Source organism: Oncorhynchus gorbuscha, linkage group LG10, assembly GCF_021184085.1.
Source record: "Oncorhynchus gorbuscha isolate QuinsamMale2020 ecotype Even-year linkage group LG10, OgorEven_v1.0, whole genome shotgun sequence".
Classification (NCBI taxonomy): Eukaryota; Metazoa; Chordata; class Actinopteri; order Salmoniformes; family Salmonidae; genus Oncorhynchus; species Oncorhynchus gorbuscha.
This window is the reverse complement of record NC_060182.1, coordinates 70,329,857-70,341,586: the sequence shown is the minus strand read 5'-3', so window position 1 is coordinate 70,341,586 and position 11,730 is coordinate 70,329,857. Positions and strand designations below refer to the sequence as shown.

At 39.6% G+C, this 11,730-nt stretch overlaps 1 protein-coding gene across 5 annotated transcripts in view; it reads left to right on the top strand.

Annotated features, from left to right (window-relative positions):
• The first annotated feature begins 2,417 nt into the window (after positions 1 to 2,417).
• esrrb (estrogen-related receptor beta) overlaps positions 2,418 to 11,730 on the top strand; it is a 72,282-nt gene continuing 62,969 nt past the window's right edge. For 2 of the 5 annotated variants that reach the window (XM_046366835.1, XM_046366834.1), the window contains exon 1: positions 8,154 to 8,578. In XM_046366835.1, coding sequence (XP_046222791.1) covers positions 8,529 to 8,578 — 50 coding nt within the window. In that variant the 5' untranslated portion in view covers positions 8,154 to 8,528. The other 3 variants (XM_046366838.1, XM_046366836.1, XM_046366837.1) reach the window with 3 other exon arrangements.

Sequence of the window (11,730 nt, the reverse complement as noted above, 5' to 3'; positions counted from 1 at the left end):
CAGGTGTTTGACAACCCCCACCACCACACTGAGCACTTCACCGTTAAAGCTGAGAATCTGCCTCAGGTAAATATGGAGTCAATGATTGGATTATTGTTATTTCATTTGGCCGTGTAGTAATGGCTGGATTATAAACATTGCAGAGTATAGATTTCCTGTCAGATCCTATGAATCAAACATCCTTATCTCATTTCCAGACTGCCTCTCCACCCAGCACTGCCATCTCCCAACCAGGGAATCCGGGGGAGCAGAAAGAACAGCCCTGCAACCAGCCAGCACAGCTCAGCACAGTACAGGCACTCCAAAGTCCATTCAAAGATTTCAAATACCACTTAGGACTCCTGCCCATATTTGTTAAGCAAGTAAATCTACGGGGTGAGGTGCACTGAATTTAGAGAGAGGGGAAGAGAAGGGAGAGAGTTAGGACAAGGGGGAAAAGGGAGAGAGATGTCTTCCAAATGAAATTTGGAGGATGGTGGATGGAGGCGAGCTGACAGCAGGTGGAGTTAGTGAAGCTGCCCTCTGATTTGGTTTGAACCATGGGAAAGAAAAATGTTTGTCTTTCTTTGAATTATACAACGTTTTTGAGAGGGAGTTGAGATTAATGCCTGGTTTGTTTGATCCCGGGACATCACTAATGGCGGTTCTGTCTGATGGTTGATGTTTCTTAGCTCATCTCTCTGCCTGTTTGACATGGGAGTTACTTCACTGGGTTTACAACATCATCATGATTGGGTTAGTGGAAGTAGAGCAGTGTAGAGCAGTAGGAAAACAACCATCCACGGAGCTTACCTTACAGTCTCTATCCAGCTCTCTCCTCCCATCTATAGAGAGATGAGAATTTTAAGAGAATAATACCATTATAATGTATGCCAACCCCGAAAAGCATGAGTGTACTGTAGTTTGAGCAGAAATCAGTCCATTCATTCATCCCACCAAGGCACTGATAATAACTCCATGCAATGCATGGAAACACACTGGTTTCATTGACCTGCTTACTAAGTGAGGCAATAATCACCTTGAAATGTATCCATCTGAGGAAGAGTCTTTTCATTGGGAACTAAACAGGGCCACTGTTGTAATTCCTCAGACCTGATGGATGCTGTGCCTTTAACAAATTGCATTTATAGATTTTCCCTTTGAAGGGATAATCTGATCTCTTAATTTATATTTCTACCATGAAACACAAGTGATCTTTCCAACCCCCTGGTGCACCTCAATTGGAATACATTTTCACATGCACTTAATCGCATTCAAATATATTGATATTTTTTATGTGACTGACTATTTTATCATTTGAATGTAACTTAATGTTCTCTTTCAAATGTATTTATCAATAGCCTATCATCATGGACCCTAAACTTGTATATTTAGCCTATGAATTGAATTAATGGGTTAATTATACAAACATAGTACATGTTGTTGCTGGCAGGTTCCTGCCATTAGTTCAGTTCCTGAATTGCAATGTGTTATTGTACAATAAAAATGCCACCCTTGTCCTCGGTGGTCTGGTGAAATACCACTCCCTCTAGCGGAGATAATGGAATTGGCGCGCTTGGTAGTCCCTACACAAACTGGATACGCCTTCAAAGCAAGTGTATTCAGGAATGAGGGGTCATCTCAGCTTAGGGTCAGCGTTAAATGGAAGAGTTTTTGAATTGTTATCCCATAATGTTGTCTTTAAAGGTATGCTACTTGGTGACAGACAACTCATTAGATATCTCTATTTTTTACTTTCTATTTGACATAATTGCCCACAGAAACCTATGAAACAATGGATTTGATAACAAGAATATCAAACATTGCACATTACTTTTCTGCTATAGTAAATTCAATACTGACACCATCAGTGGCCTACAGTCCACGACACTAATTGCAGCCACTCGATGCAACTGCATATTTCCAAGAGGCAAAACTAATTAGGCTACAAGTTTTCATACAATAACTGAACTGAGGTCATTGTGAAGAAGGGGGTTCCTGATCATTTGCATACACATCTGGCCCCCATATGCACCGTCTCAAACTTCCTGAGGGTCTGTCACAGTGTTAGCTGCTATGCGATACTGTTGCGACGCCCTGATCTCACTCTGCTGCAGACGCTACGCTACTATTGTCTTGTTATTTATTCATCAACAGTGGAATCCAACCGACCTTTTCCAGAACTACTGTGGTATTCAAGATTTGCACAAAGTGTCAACTGTCACTGCTGTTTTCTTGGTGAAGATGTACACTAACCCAGGGGCACACGTTGCTGTTATGGACCCCGAGGGGGAGGAGAGAGAGAGGGCAAATATTCTATGGCAGTTATCCAAATTATCCCCGACTTTTTCTCCGTAACTGTAGCAGTAAAGGTCAGTAGAGGCTTCAAACAGCTGTATAGGCACCTAGGTCTCTGCAAAGATTTTGGTGTCGCCGCAGGGGATGGACTGAGAGGGCAAAGGCTGGAGGAGGAGTTGATAGCTGCCTACATGACTAAAACTGCACATTCACAATCATAGGGAAAGAGCCGCTATTACGCTATTGAAGACAGCACTCCTACGCAGTAGCACCTGGGGGACTTGATATGACCTGTCTGTGTAAGGTAGAGTATTCTCAACCACTTTTCTCTTCCATTTATTATCATGGGCCCACTTTTCTGAAGCTATTTACAAGTTGGCAGTTTGTAAAACTTCATTATTAGCCATTGAGTTAAAGGTTGATTCAAATATTTTGAATGAAAGATGGTCACACATTAAGTTTTGTATTTTGATGGGAGTTAGTGTGTGTCTGTTATTTCATGCAACTTTTTAAAAGTGCATATTTCACTATGTTACTGATGTGAAGTGCTGCTGTTATTGATTAGGCTGTAGCTTAGTTCTGTCCCGGTTGGCAACTCTTATCCATGTAGTTTGCCAACTTGCAAAATAGCAGCCTCAAATCCTACGCAACGTTTTAATAATAACCCCGCTATATTCAATGCTTCATAACTATGGACAAGTTCAACATGCACTATTTTATTCGTTAATTTTTTTTCTTAATGATTTTCTTTTGTATTGATTGTGGCTCTGAATCAGAGAGCCGTGATGATGGCTGCCTGTTTTAATGAAGGACTGTTAATCAATGGAGCTGAAATTTAAATCAACTTGAAGTGCGTCGCACGCGTCTCATAGGCAAAATGAAAAACAGAAACATGATGTGAGAGAGAGCTAGAGAGAGGGGAGGACTTCCGCTAAAGCCAAACGGTCAACACAATTGCTGTCCCATGTCGTAGCTATTCATCGGTAACCTTAACTTCATTAACATCATTCGTTCCAGTGTTGAGTGACTTAAGTTGTGACTAACGCATCTTGGAGTTGTTGTTCGGCACGTAGCCTAGCGGGTATAGAGGCGAGCTGGAGGATTGTCAGTTCGAATCCTGGGTCCCGGGAAAAAAATCTGGTGGGAAGTGAGCTGGCAACTGGAGTGATTACCATCGCCTGCCGTTGATTCCTTGAACAGGCACTTAACCTCCCCCACATCTCTCCAAATCCTGTGTGTCTTTCTGATTGTTGGGTTTAATGTGGAGGTGAAATGTTGGTTGGACCATGTGTGCAATTGACCAGTAAATAATTATAAAATTATCGTGCCAGCGCCTGCGAATCTCAAGAAGCAAGGCCCTTTCTACTTTGCTCCCACGTTTACTGCACTGCTCTCTTGTTACCATCTTGAATATCAGATGTGTAAAACCATAATACTTTACTGAATGTTTTCTAGGCTACTATTGGTCAAATTTGACTAAAAACTTAGGCCCAAGCTTAGCCTGGGGACCAAGTTAGCATACTATTGTTATTTATTGCCTTTTTGAAATTCCAAACATTTGGGCCTATGCGGTGTGGCCTATTCTTTCATTCATTCATAAACAGTCCATGTATCCATAATTTTGAGACAGGTGAAATCGTTGAGAAATTCAAATTCTTGCTACTTTGAAACCAGAAGCCTAGGCTAATTGTTGGGTCAAAACAGGTCATGTTAGATGAAATGGACACAATGCATATTTTAGTACTTCATAATTGTGTGGTGACACAAACACAAACACATGCACGCAAGCACACACACACACACACACACACACACACACACACACACACACACACACACACACACACACACACACACACACACACACACACACACACACACACACACACACACACACACACACACACACACACACACACTGCTTCAACATGCTGTTATTCTTATTGAATATGTATTTATTGTCTAAGCCTCTATGTCAGATTTGCAGAGTACCAGTTCCTCCTTGGTTCTCGGTGTGTAATGAAATAAGGGAGCTCTGTGAGTGTAACACTAGCCCAAAGTCTTGTATGACAGGAATTGTGCGTGCTGTATTACTTTCTGTCATAACTCTGCTTCCACATTTGCTCTCCTGAGAGTGATCAAGTGTGTTCAATGCATCGAGCAGGTCTCTTCTCTTTTTTGCATCCGGTTCTCCCTGTTAAATCAGCTGCCACTGTGATAAGGGAAGGTTTCATAACACACCTGATAAGAGGGCATTATGAACAACATAACTTTTATTACTGAGTTTACACTACAACAGTCTGGCCAATGTCACCCAGTAAGCACTGGAAGGGAAATGTAATATTTCTCTATTATATTACATCATCTCCTTCTCTGATATGCATGCAGCTTGTAAATGTTGGCATTATCAACTGTGGTAGACACGCAATGAATAAGGATGATCCTGGCATATGAACATGAATATGTAACCCTGTAAATGATCCCAGTCACTAAAACCCCTGTGTGTGTGTGTGTGTGTGTGTGTGTGTGTGTGTGTGTGTGTGTGTGTGTGTGTGTGTGTGTGTGTGTGTGTGTGTGTGTGTGTGTGTGTGTGTGTGTGTGTGTGTGCGTGTGTGTGTGTGTGTGTGTGTGTGCGTGTGTGTGTGTGTGTGTGCGCGTGTGTGTGTGCGTGTTTTTATTTTTTTTTATGGAGGATTCCAGCACTGACCCAGCCATTTTCATATGCATTCCAAAGAGATTTCTCCCATCCCTTTAACCAAATCAGATGGATAGAAAAATCTGTTTCAGAATATCTAAGACATCAATCATCAATCGAATACAATCCATTGAATACATGCCAAAGCATGTTCTTGTAGTAGCTAGCAGCTTACAGCTGTAGCTTACAGTAGTTTACAGCTCTTTGATAATATATAGTCCTTTTTATATATGCTTATTCATGAAATCCCTTGTCAGCATTGTCTGTAATTTGCACCATGTTTCTGCAGGGTTGTATCCGGGTCAAGGAAATTGGGTAGCACTTTGTTTTGAAGAAAACATGTAGTCCTGATTTGCTCTGGATATTTCTCATTATTCCATTGACATATTCAGTCAGATTTGTTGCAACTTCAGCAAACATGTAAGGTTTTATCATTAATTCACACTAGTTCAATTTTGGATTGTATATTGTGTCTTATAGTAGCTGCCATGTCAATCATTAGCTTAGATGTGGAAATTTGAGTTATTTGGTGTACTGTTAGTCATTTTGTGTCTTTAAGAAAGACTATGTTTTAATGTGTGCTGCTTTATTTATTTGTTAAACAAGGCAAGTCAGTTAAGAACATATTCCTATTTAAAATGACAGCTTACCCCAGCTGACAGGAATCCCAATCACAGCCAGATGTGATGAAGCCTGGATTTGAACCAGGTGCTTCTTGCAGAGAGACTGTGCCTTAGAACACAGCGCCACTCCAGAGCCCAGGGATAGCTCCCCCAAAGTACACAATCACACATTGGTTTCCTTACCCTGTAAGCAGTATATGGACAAGGAGTGACAGTGATCCCTGCTTTGGTTTAGTTTCCCTGGTACTGTTTCCACATGCTAACATTTTAGCATTTGTGGCACAAATCCCATTCAAGTCATGGGACCAATATTAGCATTTTTTTGTGCATCATGTTCAAAACATCGATAAGTGACATTGTTAAGCAGTCAATTCTAGATACTTTCGTATGATTTGGACATGATGCTTGAAATATGCTAGTGTTGATCAAGTCCTGTGTTGATCAATAGCCATCGTGTGATGTTTTTGCATCGATTAACGGTAAAGAGCCGATGAATAGAACTGGATTATTTGTCAAGCTGGAATACCATCATGTCGTTGTGGGGACAGTCCTATTTTATTAGAGATATACTGTTACTGTACCACAGTAGGGAGAGATCAGTTTCCCACCTGCTCTCGTTCTGTACCCTAAAGGTAGACATTGTACTCACTTCCCCAAGTGGTCGACTCTTCAATTATCAAATGATTAAAGCAACTATGAAAAGTAAAGCCACTGGCCACCATCGTTGAACCTTCTATATTCAAGAAGAGCTCGTGAAATAGGAGTAAGTTCTACTCTTTCTATTTCCTTTATCCCAGCAGTGTCATCCATTGTCAGACTGCTCTTTTCTCCTTTAAGATGCCATGTTAAGCTGTGCTCTTATAATATGGGGATACAGTAACATGGAGCCCCTCATTGACTGTGAAATGCTATCTGCATTCTCCACATTCTTCCTTGGCTTGACCAACAGTGAAATACAGGCGGTTTTAAACGGAGGTCAGAGAAGACAGGGCTGGATTTTCCACTGCTTTAGATGCTGATGCGCTCTCAGAGTTTGAGTTAGGGCTTGAGATCATCTCTCACAGCTGGTGAAAGGTCCACAATAGTCCTTCACATGTAACACCAAGTGCAAATGGCCACGCACAGCTCAATACATGGATTTGATTTCCTCAATGGTTCCAAAGTTGTTTTCTATTGCAAGTAAAGAAATACATCAGTTCCCGGTTGTGTCGGTGATGTGGTTTCAGTTTTCTGTTAGTGTGCTTTTTGACTTGTTCTGGATCAAAACACATCTGATTTGGTTATACTTCTGCAGAAATGTCTCTGGTAAACTTAAAAGCCACTACTGCTGTTAGTTGGAAACAGTTTTTCATAAGATTATTTAATGAGTCATTTGTGTTGCTGCATTGTGCAGCATTGTGTTGCTGTATTGTGCAGCATTGTGCTGCTGCATTGCTTTATTGTGGTTGTATGTAAACAAAACAACAAATTGCTGATGGACTCTTGTCATTGTTGTGCAAATTTTTTTTGTTAAAAATATATATACTGTATGGTCATAAATAGTCCCTGTGAAGTTTCAGCACATTCAAAAGAATATACATAACAATTATGATACCACCTTTTTGCAAAAAAAAGGGAATTGTTAGCTATTCAACTTTTTATAAAAACTTTATTTCTGTGAAGCTGAAAAGTAAAGGTTGAATTGAATCAATCAATAATAATGATGTTTGTTCTACAATAAACAGTATGTTTAGCTGTTTCCCTAACTAATTGAGATTCAGTGGGGCTCAAGGGGGATATCTTTTTCTTGACTATGTATGGATATGTGCTTTATTTTGACTCTGTACATTGACTCTGTACCAGGTACCTGTTGTATTCGGAGCATGTGACAATGTTTTTGTTGATTTGATGAGATATGTCAACATCAATAGGGCTTGTGCAGACACTCGTGCATTTATTCTTTATTTGAAACGTTCACTCAGTATTTCACAAACGTTCACACGTTCACAAAATATTGACATTAATCATTTAAAAAAATATATATATAAAAAAGTTTTTCTAATGCCCTACAATGTGAGATTTTAGTAGTCATATTTTTATTGGTGTATTTTTCTACTTGTTTTAGTGTGTAGTGTGAGATCTTTAATTTGCATATGCATGTTCTAATGTAAAGTGTATTTATCTGCCTGTTTGAATGACAGTGGCTTTGTGTGTGTGTGTGTGTGTGTGTGTGTGTGTGTGTGTGTGTGTGTGTGTGTGTGTGTGTGTGTGTGTGTGTGTGTGTGTGTGTGTGTGTGTGTGTGTGTGTGTGTGTGTGTGTGTGTGTGTGTGTGTGTGTGTGTGTGTGTGTGTGTGTTTGTGTGTAGCAGAGTGCACGATTGAGTGAGCTAGGTATTGAGCGTGTGGTTCCCTCCTCCCTCATGCTCTGCTGGTCCCTCTGCCGCTTTAAGTCCTGCCCCTCGGAGCCAGCCAACAGCAGCTGTTCCATATTCATCAAGCCCTTGAGTCTTAAAGAGCCCTATCCTGACCATGGAAAGAGTCATTCCTCTCGCTCCCTCTCTCATGCTCTCTCCATCTTAGCGCTCATCCGCCGCTGCCTGCGCTTCTCTCGCTCTCTCTCTCTCTCTCTCACCCCCTTTACCTCTCTCTCACCCCCTTTACCTCTCTCTCTCGCTCCCTCTCTCTCTCTTCCACTGCTCTCTCTCTCATATACGCACTGACACACACAACCACACACACATACCGACAGAGACACACACTCTCTTACACACAAACTCACACACACACACAATCAGAAGCGAGCATACCTGTGCAGGCTGGGGGGAGTAGTGCTGGAGGGGCTTTTCACCGTTCTCTCTGAGGGCGCTGTGCTGTCATTTTGGGAGAGAAGCGGGTCTCAATTGTTTCCTATTTCCTCTTCCTCTTCTCATTCCTGGAATGCTAAAACTGGACTGATGGACATTTCAGAACTTTGTCTGCCAGACCCTCTCAGCTATCATAACCAGTAGGTGCATTTCTTTCTTTCAACCTTCCTTTTAACATACCCGTCTTTTGTGATATTGGATATAGCATTTTCCCCCTCTTGCAATCTTTCTTTCTCCTCTCTCCTTCTTTCTCTTTGTGTTTTCTTGTACAAGTGCCTGCATTTGTTTCCGTTACAAAGGTCCTGCCAATCGTGGCGCTGAACTTTTTACTGCTATAGTAAAGATGCACTGCGCTTTTTCCTGTCTCTCTTGCTCACACAGACACTAACTCACACACACATACACACACACACAGAGATACACACTAATATGCACTATCTGACTCTTTCTCTCTCTATATGTGTATGTTTTGAATGGCTGTTAATTCGTACAGGACTGTCTCCTGCCAGTGATATCCTAAAGCAACAGGGCAGGTGTCTGTGGTTATGTTCAATAGGGAGAGATTACACATTGTTAGCCATGTGTCACTCTGTGCACATTTCATTAAGAGCATGGCCGATCAATTAAGAGTGGCTCATTGCAACGTGCGTATGTTTTTCCTAAAGAATAGAGGGAACGTGTCCTGTTGAGTTAGCAGCTTGTTCTAGGATGGCTTTGTTCTCTGTCCCTGTCCTGGCCGGACGGCCACCCTGGCAGAATCAGAATACATTTACGGTGATTAGATTCAAGTGAATTCATGGAATTGGGAGGATGAGTTTACACGCTGCAATATTTGTACATCTGGGGGGAAAACATGTGAAAGGACCCTGTAACCCCAGTGATCAGGCAGCTCCAACCCAGGCAGCGGGATGCCTGTCTATCTATATGCAGTTCTGCTTTTATATAGGAATTTATTGTTGACATGTAGGAGGTTGTTTTATGTTATAGCATGTACTGTTCAGTACATTTGAGGAGTTGACTGCTATTATTAATTGGAAAAAAACTAAGGAAAGTATATCCAGTCCTATTCATCTGCTTTAGAAAGTGTAAAAATACAACAGCTAGATATCTATACGTGTATGTTTTAATATACATTTATAGGACAGATGTCTGTTATTTGAAGTTGTGATATTTTCTTTTGAGAATATACATTTAATGTCCAATATTTCATTCAGCGGTGACAATCTTTTAATTTGTAAGGTCTGTAAGCATTATCATGTGCTGTTGATTAAATTATTTCTACTCGCTGTGAAACCCTCATATAGTATTCAAGACAGTCATTATTTCAACCCATAACTCTTTCCACATAACAATCTAATCAGCCAAATGTGTCTGTTGTTGTAGCTGGATTATGATATTTTTAAAGGTACCGTGCATGCCTGCTGAAAGATGTATACCATAGAGATTAATAAATTGAAGTAGTTGAGAAGTGTAGATTTTCATGTATTGAATTTCAAATGAATACAAGCACAGACATTCTCAATGGGATGTCATGCAAAAGAGGATATTGGTTGAATTGTTCTGACCGCCTAAGGATTCGCTCACCTGTTTTCAGGAACTCTAGTTTGAGTTTTAACCATTGACTTGCTCAGAGAGAGAAAAGACACATTTCCTAGATAAACTCGTTAACTCCTTAGACACACTGTTATCAACTCCTTTGTTTTACCTCGTCTTTTTTTACAGAGGTTTTATACAACTCTGCCTTTTAGATACACCTCAGTGGAAAAGGGTCAAAGTAACATAAACACGCTCATCATATAATATACAATAACTATATAATAACTACTGAGACATATTTAAGATCAATTGAATTGTATTGACGTTTACCTAGTCAGTTTACTGAGTTTTTAACACTGAAAGACCTTTAAAATGCCGTTTTCCTCCTCAAAATGTGTCTGTCATGTATATATTTTCATGATTTTCTCTTCCAATTGTTAACAACTGGCAATCTAACCTAGTTTGGTGGTGATTCACTATAAGCACTGTAGTCAATATGAGGTGCATAAATGAAATGATTAAATGCAGTCTATTTACAGTTGACTGACATTATATTTCCTATAGGGAAAGTTGAATTTAAGATCATTGTAGCAAGAGTGTAATTTCAACAGAAACGTGCAATATAACGATTTAGTGTTTTATTGGAAATGTGAACACAATATACAACAGTAAAGTAGTGTTAGTGGTTAACTTAGGCAAAGCTTTACTTTCTTTGCTTTCATAACACAAGTAGATTATGCAGAATCCTTTATTTATTGCATGTAATATAACATATACACACAGTATACATAAAACATATCATTAAGTCGAATAAGATTCCTAGACACAAATATGAATTTCTCTCAATGTTGTGTTAACAGTCTTTCATTCATGTAACATTTCTAAGACAATCAATTATCATTAGAAATGTACAAAGAAAATATAACTGCAAGGGGTTGCTGGCATTCAAAATGCTGACTGTATTTGACATGTTTTATTTATATCACATGTGAAGTAGAGACAGCGTGTGTTTCCTTATCTTCTATAGGTATAGAAAAGGTCATGCCTGTAAATGAAATATATAACTCCATATTTAATTCTAGGTTTGACATAATTATTGTTTTCTATGATATGAGTGTCAGACATAGGTGCATGTAAAAATAATATTAGGAAACAAAACACTTATTAGGGCTTTAGTCGTGTGTAGAGGTAATTACAAACAGTAGCTGTTTTGACATGGTTGGCAATATCTCAAACATAAATCAGTTTAAGATTTTTTTTATGCATAAATCAGTAAGCTGTTATCTTTTTCATAAATCACATTGAATTAATTTAGATATTTATCTAACACTATTTATCATCCTCTTAAGTTTTATTTGATTGATTTGATTTTAAATCATTTAAATAACTAATTTTATTTTAAATATTCATTTTACAAAGCAGTTAATCCTAAAGTAGAAGCATCGTGCAAAAGATTCAAGACTTTCTAATGAAAATAACTTTGGTCAACATCTATACAATTATTGCTAATTCCACAAATGTTGTCTTTGCTTTTCATACTAACTAATGCAGTGTTGATCATTATAGGACATATTTGCATTGAGCTTCCACTGTGTCGTTATCTGTTCACTAGTAGTCCATCTGCTTGGTCTGTGGACAGCAGTATTTACAGCCGCCCGCGTGCTGTGGTGTGGTGTGACGTGGTGTGTGTCTCCGGTGCTTGGTTGCTGGGATTACTGGGACGTTTGTGCACCGTGTAATTAGCAGAACCAGAGCA